The 16,983-nt window shown below is 47.7% G+C and overlaps 1 protein-coding gene across 1 annotated transcript in view; it reads left to right on the forward strand.

Moving 5' to 3' along the window:
* The first annotated feature begins 1,492 nt into the window (after window positions 1-1,492).
* Window positions 1,493-16,983, forward strand: part of ST8SIA1 (ST8 alpha-N-acetyl-neuraminide alpha-2,8-sialyltransferase 1) — a 79,887-nt gene continuing 64,396 nt past the window's right edge. The window contains exon 1 of the mRNA XM_081927354.1: window positions 1,493-2,178. Coding sequence (XP_081783480.1) covers window positions 1,943-2,178 — 236 coding nt within the window. The 5' untranslated portion in view covers window positions 1,493-1,942. The remainder of the gene's footprint in view (window positions 2,179-16,983) is intronic.

Raw genomic sequence — 16,983 nt, forward strand, 5'->3', positions numbered from 1 at the left:
TAAATGTTGGAAATGCAATGAGACTGAAGGTCCCTTTTACCACCTTTGGTGGACCTGCCCAAAGATTAAAGCCTTCTGGGAAATGATCTATAATGAAATTAAGAAGGTCCTTAAATGGATTTTTCCTAAGAAACCTGAGGCTTTTCTCCTGGGCATGGTTGGCCAATTGGTGCCAAAGAAGGACAGAACCTTTTTTATGTATGCTACCACAGCAGCAAGAATCCTTCTGGCAAAGTATTGGAAGATGCAAGAACGACCTACTCTGGAAGAATGGCAGACAAAGGTGACAGACTTCATGGGATTAGCAGAGATGACCGGCAGAATCCGAGACCAGGGGAAAGAGACAGTGGAAGAGGACTGGAAGAAGTTCAAATTATATCTTAAAAACTGTTGTAAAATTGAGGAGTGTTGAGATGCCAAGGGGTAAGAAGCAGAGAAATACAGCGGTAACTATTAAGTTTAAGGAAATCCAATGAAAGGGAATCAATAGATAATCTGATTAAAGGGTTGCTAAAGAACTTTGGAATAAGGATGCAGCGAAAGGGAGGTATGGGGAAGTCGGTATATGTTTAATGTTGTGTATGTTGTTGTTTTGTAATGTGTCTGTTTTTTATTATGTGTTTGAAAAATTAATAAAAATTCTTTAAAAAAAAACAAACGACTGGACCTAATGGGCAGGGGTCAGGGGTGTGTAGAAACTAGCCTACTGCACCAAGGTAACACTTCCATTACATACATTAATTTGCACTTTAACGCCGCCCAGCCCTGGCATGCGACCCGCGGAAGGACGCAGAGACGTTGCCCTCGCCTTGAAGCGCCACCAGCGACCCTCCCTTTGTAGACAATGCCGAGCTAGACGGAGCAGGCATCTGATTCAGCAGCGCTCTCACCTCGGCCAAGATTTCCAGCTGCCCCGTTTCTCCTCTCAACCCCCCAAATCCTCAAGAAGGCGCGATCTTCTCGCCACACCTCCTCCTCGACGTTTCTTTATTGTTAGACATCAACTCGGCTCCCCCTCTGACCGCTTTATCTTTGGAAAACAATAGAAGCTTTTGATTTCGTCAACTCCATCCCCACCCCCCTAGAAATCCCCGTTTTCTTTCTTTAGGAATAATACCCATCGCTTCGCCTCTTTTCTTTTTCCTCTGCTGGCTGCTCCAAATCTTTCATTTTTACATTTTTTGCCTGCGGCAGAAAGCTCGAGAGCAACAAAAGAAAGAGAAAAGCGGAGAGACGAAGTGGCCAAGCCCACCCCTCTCCCGTTCCCTTTCTATGTGGGCGGGTGGGTGTGATTTGTGGGTGAATGCGCACGGGAAAAAGAGATCATTCTTATCTTGGCTAGGGCGCGCTTGTGGCGCGCAGGAACCCGGCAGAGGCTCCGCGCGTCGTAGCCAGACGCCGCCGCCGCCGCCACACCCCCTTCTGTCCCCCTCCCCCTTTTCCTTACGCTGCTTTTCAGCCTCGAGGATCCCAACCCCTCCCCTCCCCAGACTCGCAGCCGACAAGGAGAAGACCCGGGCGGGTTGCCGCTCCGTCGGGACGCCGCTGCGCTTTGCACAGCTTTTGGCAAAGCGAGCCGGGCAGCACATGCGAGCTGCGCTCTCCTTTCTCTTTCTCTCTCTTTAGAAATCGCGGAGGGAGGCGGCGAAGGCTTTGCAAGGCCGGACGAACCATGGGGGGGCCCGTGGGCTTGCCCGCCCTCCCTCCTCCTTGCAGCCCCCACCCCTTTCCTCGGCGTCTTTAAGCAGCAGCGGCAGGAGGAGGAGGAGGAGGAGGAGGAACGGCGCGCCTGGGCGCATCGGCGAGGGAGAGGAACGCGCTGCTGCTGCTGCTGTTTTCGGCGGCGGCGCCCTGGCCATGGGGCGCTTCTTCGCCCCCGGAGGATGAGGTGGTGGTCGGGACTGCGGCTCCTGCGGCGCCGGGAGCTGCCCGCTGGCTCCCGATGAGCGACTGGAAGGCGGGGAAACGGCATCGGAGGATGGCGGCGGGTCTCCTGGCGTGCAAAGGCCCCCGCACCCGGCTGCCGGTGGGCGCCAGCGCCCTGGGCTTCTTTGTCCTCTGCTGGCTGTACATCTTCCCCGTCTACCGGCTGCCCGACGAGAAGGAGGTCGTGCAGGGAGTCCTGCTGCAGCAAGGCAGAGCCTGGCGGAGGAACCGCAGCGCCGTGGCCGGATTCAGGTGAGTGAGTGCCAGCCGGGCACCCCTGGCGAGCTGCGCAGCTGGGCAGCCCAAGGGCACACGGGGACACCCAGCAGCAGGGAAGGGCGCGCTTGCTGCTCCATCGCAGGAGGCCGTGGCTAGTCCTCGGGATGAATCCTGCCTCCCCTTCGTTGCGCTCCTTTAGGATAAGAAGAAATTAAAAACTTGATGGAGCATAGGACATTTCTCCCCTGCAAAGCTTTCCTTCCAGCTTCTCTCCTGGCTTCAGTAGATTCCAAACAGTGCGTCAATTTTTGGGTAGGGTGGTTTTATTTTTACAACGCCTTTATTGCAGACCCTCTTCCCCCCAAAACAGTAACCCCGAGCTAATTCGTCGGCATAAGAAGCGAAGTCAAGTTGTGACACTGCAGCTTTGCAGAACGAACTCCCGCAGGATGGCAGCCTGAGCGGATGGAAATGATGGGCTTATCTGTATCAGAGCGAGAGATAAAGCATGTGACCTTTTATAAATACTCTCCAGTCTGCAATCCTGTGCTGTGTGCGGGAGAGGTAGTTTTCAAAGCATTGAAAAGGACATGCCGGACAAGTTTGCTCCGGAAGCCTTGTGGAAGGGTGCCGCTGGCTGCTAGAATGCTGTTATTTACAAAGCAAAGATATTAAAGCCACAAAGAGCAGAATGTGCTGCTGTGCTGTCAATCAAAGGGTGATGCAAGGGTGCCAGGAAGGCCACCTTGGCCGCACAGCACCCTTTGGTTACACATCAGAGCAGCTGGAGAAGACAGCTCAATGTTTTGCCTTGAGACTGCAACCTCTCTCTTTTGTTTGCTGCTGTCATCTTCCAGTATTGCCCTTGTGCCAAGTCTGAATAACGGAGATACAAAAACGGAGATTTTGTTTTTTGCTGAGGGGTGCGTGGGTGGGCGTAAGAGGAAGGGAAAGCTGGTTGCAAGAATTTCCGATCTATTCTGTCTGGCCTACAATTGTGTGGCCGGTTTCCGCCCGCCACGTGCTGCCTTCACAAGCTGAATGCAAAAATTATTGCTGCCCCCGCTTTTATTTCCCTGACCTCTGGTTCATATTTATTGAATGCACAAACCCTGGACTCCCGGGTCGTAGTGCAACACTCGGTAATGACAATACCGCACTGGAGCTCAGATACGCCTTCTTCGATACACCTCCCTTCTTTTGTTCTCTATCTCCCCCTCCTTTCTTGTCTGTGTCACTGTCTCTACATGTACATTTTCTTACTTGGGACCCACCTCTAAAGTTTGCCTCATTCAGTACTGGCAAAACTGCAGGGATTACGTCCCTGTCTGCTGCCCCGGTTGTGTGAAAGTGGCAGAGAATTGCTGGGGAAGGGGGAGGTTGAAGTGTAATGGTCTTGCTTGGGTTGTCGGCAGAGGGTTTGGCCAGGGAACAGATGGGGTTTTGGAGTTTTGCAATGCTGCCCTCCTTCACCTTTTTCAGTAATTCATAAAATATACGTTGTTGGGTTTATCTCCCAGCCACCCCCACAACTCATGGTCCGTATAAACAATAGCACGTTGTCTATATCGAAATACATTTATCCCTATAAATGTATAGGGTGGCGCTGTGGTCTAAACCACTGAGCCTCCTGGGCTTGCTAATCGGAAGGTCGGCGGTTTGAATCCCTGCAACAGAGTGAGCTCCCATTGCTCTGTCCCAGCTCCTGCCAACCTACCAGTTTGAAAGCACGCCAGTGCAAGTAGATAAATAGGTACCACTGTGGCAGGAAGGTAAATGGCGTTTCCGTGCACTGCTCTAGTTTCGGTGTCCCGTTGTGCCAGAAGTGGTTTGGTCATGCTGGCCACATGACCCGAAAAGCTGTCTGTGGACAAACACTGGCTCCCTTGGCCTGAAAGCGAGATGAGCGCTGCAACCCCATAGTTGCCTTTGACTGGGCTTAACCATCCAGGGGTCCTTTACCTTTACCTTTTTACATTTATCCCTATGTCTAAATACATATCTGCATGTATCATTCATTTATCCCTATATCCTTTTATGTTGTTGTTATTATTATTATTATTATTATTATTAGTAATAAAAGTGCATTCAATGTCTCTGTTAACATCTCCCTTTACTCTCCCTCCTGCTTCTCTCCACATCATTCACTCCCTCCTCCCCAGAGAGTAGCCCTTCTCCCCCCCCCCCCGCCGCAGCCCAGAGGAAATGACAGTCCTGAGCTGATTCAAGTCTACTTTGTTTTCCTTTCATTTCTGTTTCCTCTGCAATTGGCCTCCTCCAGATGTTTCTGGGATATCTCTCTCCCCTGCCCCACATGCTTCCAACCCAGCCTCAATACATCAAATTTATGATTTTTAATCTCCTGTGTCCAGACCTCACCTCTGCCACAGATTCTTCCTATTCAGCCTTTGGCTGTGCAGGATCACTCTGTAAAAAGGGCACAAGAACAGCAGTGCAATCTATAAAGCATATGAGCACAACTTATAAAGCAGGCAAAAAGATAAAGGGACCCCTGACCATTAGGTCCAGGCATGACCAACTCTGGGGTTGCGGCGCTCATCTCGCTTTATTGGCCAAGGGAGCCGGCGTACAGCTTTCGGGTCATGTGGCCAGCATGACTAAGCCGCTTCTGGCGAACCAGAGCAGCGCACGGAAACGCCGTTTACCTTCCCGCTGGAGTGGTACCTATTTATCTACTTGCACTTTGATGTGCTTTTGAACTGCTAGGTTGGCAGGAGCAGGGACCGAGCAATGGGAGCTGACCCCGTTGCGGGGATTCAAACCACCGACCTTCTGATCGGCAAGTCCTAGGCTCTGTGGTTTAACCCACAGCCACCCGCGTCCCTATAAAGCAGGTTTGTTGCATTAATTAGGAATGGACCCTCACCCCATGTGTTTTCAATTAAAGTGAAAGCTGTCAGGATCTGTTGAATAGAGGCACCAGGATTCCTGACCCATCTTTGCCACAGAGTCATTCTGCGGCCTGAGGCGAGTCACATTCTCACTCCCACTCTCATCCTCAGTTCCCTTACCTGTAAAATGGGAGCAATAGAGAACATCATAGGATTCTTATGGGGTGGGCCCATTTTAAAACAACAACAAAGCAATGAAGTGCTTTGCAAGCAGTGTTTTACAAGAACATTCCATTTTCACACCCTGTAGTCCATCTGCAAGGCAGGCCCCAAACATTCCCATTTTACAGATGAGAAACTGAGGCCGGCATAAAAATGTGTCTTGCCAGAGGCTGCGCAATTAGATAGCTGGGAAAGCTGGACCCTCTCCATGTGAATAAGAATGACTGCATTGGCTCCGGCAGTATCTTTGTCAGAGTCACTGGGAAGAAAATCAACAATTTAGGGCTGAGCAAAACAGGCCCAAAGAACAGATCCAACTCTTTTTTTTCCAAGGCCCTTGGAATTGGCTAAGCAAAACCATGAGCTCCTGATCAGTTCAAGGTTTGCCTTTCCCCCTTTTTAATTAAGTAAAACTCCTGGAGAAATGGGGAGATGCTTAATGTCAGCCATGGGGAAAGGCTGGAGGGGAGGACTGGGAAAAACATGTTCCCTGCTTGACGCATCGACCAGTGTGCTCTTGGAGCATGGCCAGCCAGCACCTGTCTCCCTGCTCTACGGGAAGGCTTGGCTTGGATGAATGTCCATGCAGTCTGCATCGCATGGCCTGCCCTTTGCCGTTTACTCTGTTGCTCGGAGCCGAGTCAAGGTTCCCTCCCTCCCTCCTGGGCCACCAGCCAATACCACAGAGATGGGACGAGGGGATAGGTGAACCCTCACCCAGACCAAACTCTTTCATCTAAGGGTCAGAGAGCTGTGCTGAAATGGGCACAAACTGCCCCAAAGTCCAGGTTTCACACGCGCATGATATTGTTAATGTTGGAGGGCAAGGGATCACCGTTGGAGATGAGCGCAGATCCTAGTGCTGGGGCTTTATCGCCCCTCTTGGCTCGGACACACTTGGAGTCCGAAGGGTTTTTGTGGTCAAATCACGGCTGAGGAATGGATCCAGTACCAAGATACGTTAGGCATGGAGCTGGTCGTTGTCGGTGGTATTTGCACTCCTGCCTGACTACGAAGGCAAAAGGGTTGACCCCCCCCCCCCCCCGTAGCAGAAGGTTTTCGCGCAAAACGGTCCTGGTTCAACCCACGCCATCTCCTGGCAGGGCTGGGAAAGACTCTCTGGAGGGCTGCTGCCAGCCTGGGTAGACAGTACTGTGCTAGATGGACTAATGGTTTGACTCTATATAAAGCAACTTCCTATTTTCCTATGAGATAGACTGCTCGTGGCTATGGAGGGCCCATTTAGCTATCACGGCTAAAAACCATCGAGACCCTCTGTGAATGTGTTCAGTCTTTTTAAAAAAGCTAGTAAACTACAATCTTCGGTAAAGAATTAATAAAATCTTTCAATTTATTATCATGTATTCATACTCTGAGCTAGTAAACTACAGTCTTTAAAAAAAAATCTTTTTTTTATTATGTACTCCAAGCTAGTAAACTAGAATTATTTTAAAAATAATTAATAAAATATTTTAATTCTTTTATTGTGTACTTATACTCCAAGCTAGTTAACTAGGATCTTTTAAAAAGAATTAATAAAACCTTTTAATTTTTTTTTATTACGCACTCATACTCCAGGCTAGTAAACATGAATCTTTAAAAAAAATAATTAATAAAATCTTTTAATTTTTCATTGCATACTTGCACTCCGTCTTTTCGCAAGCCCACTCTTCAGAGGGTATGTGATGCTACTGCAAAGCTTTCCATAGGCAACTGTTGGACTCATTGGGACTTTGGGCTGATTCAGCAGGGCTCTTGGTACCTTCTTTTGCAATATTGGTACCAAATTTACACCTTAAATATACATGGGAGAATTCACTTAAGTAACAGCACTAAGATCCTACTGACTTGAACAAACTCAAGCTTCCATCTATATGTGGCACAGAAGTTTCGCCTATATAAATCTGACACTGTGTTAAATAGACTCGGGGCTTTTACCAAGGGCCTGCCGGCGATCAGTTTTACACTGTTATTCGCAAAAGGGACCGCACTGGTTTTTCGACGGCTTTCTGTTGGAACATTGATATGTTCTGGTTTAAAACAATGGGAATAAGTGACCTGTTAAGATGAGACTTCTCAGACCAGAATCAGACTCCCATCTCGCCCATCAGCCTATTCTCACAGTGGCTAGCCAGCTGTTCCAGCCCACAAATGATAAATTGGTACCTTGGGAGTTTTTTGGGGGGTCTTTATGTTTTCTTCCTGAAACTTTTTGCAACTCAGGTTTATTGGATAGACGTAGTTTTATGTGAGGGAGAGAGGCCTCCCACCTTCTGCATTCTCTCCATGATGACGCATTCCTCACCTGTCACATCCAATTTATGGAAAAACCTGGAGGTGTTCCAGAACCTCGGCCATTTCTATTTAGACAGACATTTTCTGTTAAGGAGAGAAAAACAGCTCAATGGAAGAACTTCTGCCCTGCATGCGCAAGGCCCCAGGTGTCTCCAGGTAGGGTTGAGGAAAGCTATCTGAGACAACAGAGAGTCGGTGATAGTCGGAGTAGATCAGAGGTATATATATATATATGGGTGGCACTGTGAGTTAAACCACAGAGCCTAGGACTTGCCAATCAGAAGGTCGGTGGTTCGAATCCCTGCAACAGGGTGAGCTCCCGTTGCTCGGTCCCTGCTCCTGCCAACCTAGCAGTTCAAAAGCACATAAAAGTGCAAGTAGATAAATAGGTACCACTCTGGCGGGAAGGTAAATGGCATTTCCATGCGCTGCTCTGGTTCTCCAGAAGCGGCTTAGTCATGCTGGCCACATGACCCGTACGCCGGCTCCTTCGGCCTATAGAGCGAGATGAGTGCCGCAACCCCAGAGTCAGTCACGACTGGACCTAATGGTCAGGGGTCCCTTTACACACACACACACACCTCTCATATCATTTTCAACAATTATTAAACATTTATATCTTATACAGATTTTTTTTGACTTCCATCAATCACATCTGAAAATTTTCCAATCTTTTCACTTAATTTCCACCCTATTCACCAGCATAGATCAAACAGCAATAATACCAGAGGACTGGGGATTGGCAATCATTGTTCCCATATTCAAGAAAGGCTGTAAACTTGATCCAGCCAATTACAGACCAATCAGTCTCTTAAGCATCATTAGCAAACTTTATGCAACTCACTTACGTGAAAAGTTTGCGGACTGGCTGGAACAGGAGCACATCCTAAAGGAAGCCCAGGCTGGTTTCAGGGCACATAGATCAACTCTAGACCAAGGACTGGTATTGCAACATCTAGTGGAGAAATACACCTCAAAGAAAGGAGGCTCCCTCTATGTAGCCTTTATAGATTTCAAATCAGCTTTCGATTTGATACCCCGGCACAGACTTTGGGAAAAATTAAATGCCACAAACATCGATAGACGTCTTTTGCTTCTTATCCGTAGACTACATGAAAATACTCGGATCCGTGTTAGATGCGACCGTTATGGGAACCTATCAAAGGAAATCCAAAGTTTCCATGGTGTCAAGCAAGGCTGTGTTCTTGCCCCTATTCTATTTAACTTCTATATAAACTCCTTAGTCGGAAAGATGGAGGAAGCAAGTACTCATCCCCCAAACCTAAATAATATACCAATCCCAGTCCTTTTGTACGCAGATGATGCGGCACTTATTTCCTTCTCTTGTGTGGGTCTAAGAAAACTTTTACGAGCTCTTACAGAGTATTGCGAAGCTGAACACCTAATAATAAATTACACTAAATCAAAAATTATGGTGTTCTCCAAGAGAAAACTCCGACATAAATGGAAAATTAATAACCAACCTATTGAGCAAGTAACATCCTTTAGATATCTTGGAATAATTTTTGATGAGAAGGGATCTTGGTGCCATCAGATTAAGAATTCCATTGTAAATGCGCAAAGATCTTCCAGAGCTATCATAAGATTCTTTTACAGAAAAGGAGGTCAATATGTTCCTGCTGCCTCCCAGGTCTTTGTTGCAAAAATACTTCCACAATTGATGTATGGCACCCAGATATTTAATTGTCAAAAACTCAAGTCCCTGGAATCTGTACAAACTAAATTTTACCGCTCTCTACTAGGGTTACCTACCTGTGTCTCCAACACAGCCATCAGGCTGGAGGTAGGTCAACTCCCTATTAATGCCAGGATATGGATCCTGAAGATTCACTTCTGGCTAAAACTCATATTTTTCCCAGTGGGAGTGGCTCCATTGACTCTACTAGACCCGTTCCAGTCTAAATGGAGATTGTCGCTTTATGAAAAATTGAAGGGCCTGGGGCTTTCCCCACAAAAACTTATAGCCTCAGGTTTTGAAAAGGCTAAAAGGATGGTGAGCCAGCGAATAGGAGATGTAGAGCTTCAGGACCATATGAGCAAGTTAGATAAATATCCAGCTATCCAAGATTATGGAAAAGGGTTTAATCTAACACCATATTTGCTGGATCTACAAATCGCAAAATACAGGCGGGCGTTTACCCTTACCAGATTTGATGTACTGCCATCTGCCTTACTAAAGGGCAGATACGAGGGCACACCCTATGCTGAACGAGTTTGCCCATGTGGTCTGAAAGAGGTGGAAACGGCTTCACATGTGTTGTTACACTGCGACCTTTACGGGGATATTAGGTCACTGTTTATCTCCCCTATCGTTCAGAAATTTCCAGGTCGATCTGAATCTCAGCGGCTGAAAATCCTACTAGGAGATAAAAACCCAGAAGTAACACTGAAAGTGGCCAAATTTTCTGCGGCTGCGATCAAGCGGAGGGCATTAGCTGTAAAAAAGTAAAAGACTTGACCCCTGGACAAGCCCCCCCTTTTTTTAAGTCTGTACATATACTGTAGTGCATATATGTGTGTGTGTGTGGGTGGGTGGGTGGGTGGGTGTGCATATGTGTATTGCTTTTATGTATAATTTTACAATTTTTAAATTGACACCATTATTCCCTTTGTAAACTATTGTTGTTTTTATGTTCTTTCTGGTCTATGACCGTAATAAATTTATTCAATTCAATTCACTTAATTTACATTTCTTATTTTCACTATTACATTTAAATATCATAACTAATGTCTCTCTTCTTTGCAATATTTCATATATTCCTCCTTACAAAACTTCTTGTAGTCCTACTAACGTAATTTGTTGATTACAGTTGCTCTTCAAATAGTTTGTATATTTCTTCCAATCTTCTGTAAATCTCTGGTCCCACAGCTTTCAAGTCCTTCCTGTCATTTTTCCAAGATAGAGGTTTTCAACCCTTTTGGGTCCACGGCTCCCTTGACCAACTACATTCTTTCTGCGGCACCCCTGTGGGGCTCAGGAGCCCAGTTATGACACCCCTTGCCTGCAGAGCCGGCAGCCCCTCACCCTTTTTCGAATACCCTCCCCTTGTGGAGTGTTCCCCCAGCCTCCTCCCCTCTTTCTTCTCATTGGGCAGCTGCTGCTGCCCCCCCGGTCTCTGAATTGTCCCCCCTGCCCCAAAGAGGTCCCACAGGGGCCTGGGAAGCACTCCCTGGCCAGCCCCAGAGGCACCATTTGCCTGAGGAGCTTATTTATAGCAAGGACTGCTGCAACAAGCAGCTGTGCGAGCCTCTGGGAGGTAGAGACATGAGAGAGCATCAGAGGAGGGAGCAAAGGGAAGAGGGATAGAGACCAGGGTCACCCAGGGCACCCAAGGGTGTTACTGTACACTGGTTGAAAACCACTGGAGTAGACAGTACTGAACTAGATGACAAGGGATTTAAATCCATGGCACTTGATCTTGGGCATGTTTTAATTATTGCATTGTTTTCCATAGGGACGTGGGTGGTGCTGTGGGTTAAACCACAGAACCTAGGACTTGCTGATCAGAAGGTTGGTGGTTTGAATCCCCGCGACGGGGTGAGCTCCCGTTGCTCGGTTCCAGCTTCTGCCAACCTAGCAGTTCGAAAGCACGTCAAAGTGCAAGTAGATAAATAGGTACCGTTCTGGCGGGAATGTAAACGGCGTTTCTGTATGCTGCTCTGGTTCACCAGAAGTGGCTTGGTCATGCTGGCCACATGACCCGGAAGCTGTCTGTGGACAAACGCCGGCTCCCTCGGCCCATAGACAAGATGAGCGCTGCAACCCCAGAGTCGGTCACGACTGGACCTAATGGTCAGGGGTCCCTTTACCTTTACCTTTCCACTCCACTGCACAATTTGTCATTCGTATGCATGCAGAAAGGTGAGATTCTTAAGGGCTGTTTGCACTTAACGCATCTTGGATGTGGGTACCAGATTCTTGTAGGAACTTATGCATCTCCTGCGTGCTTGCAAGAACACATGATGGACACGCACAGAACTGAGGAGTGGCTACCTCTTATATGCAGGTTGAGTCTGTCACTAAGGATGATGATTTATTAAACTTATTACTTGCTTGTCACCCGAAGGTCTCCAAGCGACTTACAGTAAAAGAAATATACAATACAGTACAGTACAATACATAATACCATAGTTCATCCTTCACAAAGCTACAATTCCCAGCACCCATTGCAAACTACAGTTCTGAGAATTCTCTTTATCTCTTTCTAACTTTTCTTTTTCACCTCTCCTCAACTGTCTTTTCTTCACACTCCTCCTTTAAAAGAGAGAGAAAAAGGATAATCTCCACAATTATTCTTTTTGAAACTCTACTTTTAGAAAACATTCAGGGTTTCATCCACGAAACAATGTATTTATATATAATCTTGGCTTCCAAACATTCAAGTCACAACTTGCTATAATGCGTAAGATGTTATGATTATATGTTATGGCCATAATCACACCATATACTTAAAAGGGCTGTGATACCATAAAAGCACATTGTATCACACACAGTATCACAAAAGTGCTTTAAATGCACGGTGTGACACACGGCCTGTGTTGGTGTGTTTTCTGTGGCGCCCTGTACTTTTGTTTCCAAATTCCCTTGGCCAGATCCCTCTGAACCCCTTCAAACCAGCCTCTGCCAACTGCACACTTTATGGATGTTGCTCACATCTCACATTCGCCAGTGTTCAAAACTATCCAGGCATGTTTTGCTACAGGCACAGGTCCAGTTGCGATTACTTGGAGATTTGTGGGCGCCAGCTTGGCAACCACAGTTTACAAACCTCTGCCTTAGTCCATAGTTAATAGCATGTCCAATTCCCTTGTGTGTGTTTCTCCTTCTTGCGTACTGGGAAGAGAGAATTGTTGTAAGAGCAAGCTATAGTCAAGCAATGTAGTTGAGATCGTAGAATTGTAGGGTTGGAAAAGGACCCCCCCCCCGGCAAATAGACATTCCATTGCTGGGACCGTAACGTATGATTAAGGTGCCATTTGGAGCCTAGCTTATATATCTCAGTTTCTAACACTGCCTTTAAACTGTGCTTTAAACTTGCACAGTCCCTCGCTGGCTGGAGGATGGAAGGCTGGCTGAATGGTGAAAATTAAGTTCACGCTCACCCTCTTCTGAATGTGTTTGTTGTCATCACCTTGGTTCTTTCTGATCTCCTCTCATTGGCTATGCTAAAGTTTTCTTTTGGGGAGACAATGTATGGGGCTGGGGGAACTTGTGGCCCTCCAGATTCTGGGGCTACAACTCCCACTAGCCCCAGGAAGCATGGCCAATGGTCAGGGTTGATGGGAGTTGTAGTCCAGCAACACCTGGAGTTTCCATGCCTTGCATTCCCATGACTGAGTCATCCCTTGTTGGCATCTGTCTGTCTCGAGAGACAGTGGAGTATGCCTCTGGGGGTGAAGTCAAACCATAGAATCATAGAATTGTAGAGTTGGAAGAGACCCTGAGGGTCATTTAGGCAGGTGTGCTGGGCCTGGGGGTTAACCGGAGCAACGCAGTCCAGGTCCTGTCCCGAATCCAAGGCTTCCACAAGGAGTCAGTCCGACAGGGCCAAGGCAGTAAACCAGGCTAGGTCAGGCACAGGGTCTCAGGCAGGTTCTAGCAAACAGCAATGTTGCTCCTGCAACCTGGGGCGGGGTCCGACAGCCTTTTATCTTTGTAGGGGTAACAGCCGGTCCTGATCCCTCAGCGACTCACCTCCCCATTTCGCCCAAAGGCGAGCACTCCTCCTGCGAGTAATCAGGTCTCTCCTCCTCTCAGACCTTAGTCTCTGCAGCTCGGGAGACTGTCGGTAGGTTACCAGACTCAGGGGCCGCCTCAGCCTACCCTGACCCAACCGGTAGTGGGCCAGCTGTAAGTGATGGCCCAGCTGAAGGCAACGAGGTCATCCCCGCATCTGGATCCAGGGAGGGCTCAGGCCCCTGACTTGGCCCAGTTGGTGTTTGTGGCAGGGGAACCTGTGCAGACTGGGACCCTCCAGAATCAGGCCCCAGACTTGGTTCAGATGATGCCTGAGGCAAAGGATCTGGTGCGGGCTGAGACTCCCCTGGTTCAAGTCCGAGTTCGAGTCCCAGGCCATCACAGCACAAATCTCAGCTAAAGCATGCTTGACAGATAGCCCTCCAACCTTTGCTTAAAAACCTCCAAGGAAGGAGAGGCCACCACCTCCCGAGGGAGACCGTTCCACTGTCAAATAGCCCTAACTGTCAGAAAGTTCTTCCTGATGTTGCCCCGGAATCTCCTTCATTGTAACTTGAAGCCATTGGTTTGAGTGCTATCCTCCGAGCTGGAGAAAGCAAGCTTGATCCACCTTCCATGTGACAGCTGTGCCACATGATTCCTGTGTCTTAACCACAGCTTCAGCTGTAAAGACCACCTGATAACATGGATCTCTGGGCCCAGAAACTGGTGTTACCCAAACCACTGTTGAAAGCCCAGCTAAAGAGTTAGCAACCCTGCTGTGACTGCCAGCATTTTGCAGGTACTGAGCACCCAACAGGCACCGGTCTTTGCTGTGCAGCGGGCTTGGCGGGAGAGATGTATGGCTGATTTGCCACTGTCCAGTTGCTGAATAACAACAACAGCAAAAACCTGCCCTTCCAAATGGCAATACAGTCATACCTCTTGTTACGTTTGCTTCGGGTTAAATCTTTTCAGGTTGCGTCCCGCGGTGACTCGGAAGTACCAGAAAGGGTTACTTCTGGGTTTTGCCGCTCGTGCATGTGCAGAAGCAGCGAATCGCGACCCGTGCACATGCAGATGTGGGTTGCATTCTGCTCATGTTGCAAATGGGGCTCCGATATGGAGGTACCACTGGAATGCAATAACATTGGGGAAGCATCATTGAGAAGCTATTAAAGCAGAATGACGTGTGGACGGTTCAGTACGAACCCACCACTAATGCGGTATTACTGCGTTGGTGACATGCTGAAGATGACATCTGCCGGGAAACTCCAATCTGGAGGGGTCCAGAGTCCCCCACCGTCCCAGCTCTTCAAGGAGATTTAGCAGAAAAGAAAATTAGCAACCCTTGTGAGAAATAGTTTTCGATGGGAAGCCTTCAAACCTGTCTTGTCAAAGTGATGTTTTATAATAAGGAGGAGATGAAAGGCCAAACTTTCAGACTCAGGGTGTTTGTGTGTGTGGATTTTAACCCATTCCTTCCCCGGTTGTGCTCCTGGAGAAATTCCTTTGAAGCCTGGTGTTTACATGAGAAGAAATCCCCATGGCACCAGTGCGGGAATTTCTTCCCAAAGCAAATGCCAGCTTCAGAGAACACAGCGGGAAAGTAAAGAGTTAAATCCTTCCCCGCTTTTCCCGCTCACCCCCCATCCACACCTTCTGCATTTTTTCAGGCCCCTTGAGGCTGCATTAAAAAATAATAATACTTGCACATTTAAGGCAAAGATTCAGTATCTAGATTGGCCCATGAGCTGCATCAACTGAATAGGAAGCAAACCTCTGCTCCCGAGCAAGGAACAAAATTGCCAGCCTCTGATGTGGTGTGAAAGTTAAAAGGCAGGCTTTGGTTAACCTGCTTTAAAAGGAGACCTTGCACACTTCGATTCCTGTGCTTGAAAATTTAAGAAAAAATATGCCTGTCCAAGATAAGTAAGGGAAGCTTCCTGATAATGTTTTCCAGCTCTGAGTGTCTCAGCCATTGCGACTGGGCCTGCAAACCGTAATGAAAAGCTTATTTTTTCCCAATCTGCTTTGCTCAGGGTGCTTGCAAAATTGCACTCGTTCTGATTTCCTTCCTCGAGGCCTATGGAAGATTGCTTTATTTGGGTATTTTTAAACCAAAGCATGCGGCACCATTAGCTAAAACCACCCCATAGTCTTAGCCACCGAAAGACAGACTTAAATCATCTGTGAAAGCAGATGTATGGGAGCCATCGTTGCTGCGCCCCATGCCAAGATGTGGCAGTAAGGTCACAGGAAACATTGTGGTGGAGCATCAGAGTGCTGTAAACAAAAATTGCCCTTTTCCCTTATAGAGTCCTTATATAGTTTCCCTATTGGTAGGAGAGAATAACAGAGGCCAACCAGAGAATATTGAGAAGCAAATCAGCTAGTAAGCATGATCTTTATTGATCTGTTGCAACAGGGTGCTCCCCTCACCCGCAGGAGAGAGGAGGGACCCAGAAAAATGGCGTGCAAGGCCTTATAAAGACTTTTGAAATTGCCACCCTGTAGATCAAGACCACCCCCAGAAACATCATACATACATCACAGAAGGGGTGTAACCTAAGACCACCCCTCAGATACATCACACCTACATCACAGAAAAGGCGGTCTAAAACAGAAATTTGAATATTGTTTTTCTCCTGTTGTTGTTTATCTCCTGTCTGGCAGGTTACTTGATTGGATTGCCTGGGGAGCCTGGCCAGTCTTTTGTAGTGATAAATACTTAGTTCCTGGGCCAGGTCACAGGCTCACACCCTATTCAAACACAGACATACCCTTAAGACAGGATTTGCGAAGGAAAAGACAATGGGAGGTTTCCCACTTTGACCTTGCAGAGAAAACATTGGCTCAGTTTAGGAATCAAAATGGCTCCAGGTTGGTCTTCCTGTGCTGATCTATGTATGTGCGGTTATGAACATTACCATATATCTAAGACTATAAAATTCCTATCACAAGAGTGAGGCCAAACGTGCCAGGGACCACATCTAGGAATGCCAGGAGCCATGCCCTGCTCTGAATGCTGCTCCTGGCAAGTTTGGGAAGGGGAGCAGAGGGCTCTTCATACCTCCTGCAGCAGAGCTTGCTGATCCTGGGCTCTGGGGTGCAGTAATGATCCATAGAAGCTTAGAATTGTAGAGTTGGAAGGTCCACTGAGGAAGTCCAGTGTTTCCCAAACTTGGGTCTCCAGCTGTTTTTGGACTGCAACTCTCATCATCCCTTGCTAGCAGGACCACTGCTCCAGGGATAATGAGAACTGAAAGGGTCATGGGATTGCACTTGCAAAGGCTGCTGGGATTGCTAGACGTTTTCCCGCTCTTTTATGAGCCATATCACAAACTGATGTGCAAATATGGAGAACTGAACATAAGCTTGGAAAAATGAGAAATAGAAATACAGTGGTACCTCAGGTTACAGACGCTTCAGGTTACAGACGCTGCACGTTACAGACTCTGCTAACCCAGAAATAGTACCTCAGGTTAAGAACTTTGCTTCAGGATGAGAACAGAAATCGCGTGGCGGTTGCAGCGGGAGGCCCCATTAGCTAAAGTGGTACCTCAGGTTAAGAACAGTTTCAGGTTAAGAACGGACCTCCAGAATGAATTAAGTTCTTAACCCGAGGTACCACTGTAAGCCGATTGGTCCATTGCTAGCTGTGGCTGTTCTGACCTGGTCCAGCTGTGCCTTGGCGCATCTCCAGCAAAAGGGAGGCGCATGTGAGGGAGCCCACATGCCTGCAGTAGTCATACTGATGTCTCTCTCATG

Source organism: Podarcis melisellensis, assembly GCF_964234715.1.
Source record: "Podarcis melisellensis genome assembly, chromosome: 10".
In the NCBI taxonomy this organism is placed as follows: Eukaryota; Metazoa; Chordata; class Lepidosauria; order Squamata; family Lacertidae; genus Podarcis; species Podarcis melisellensis.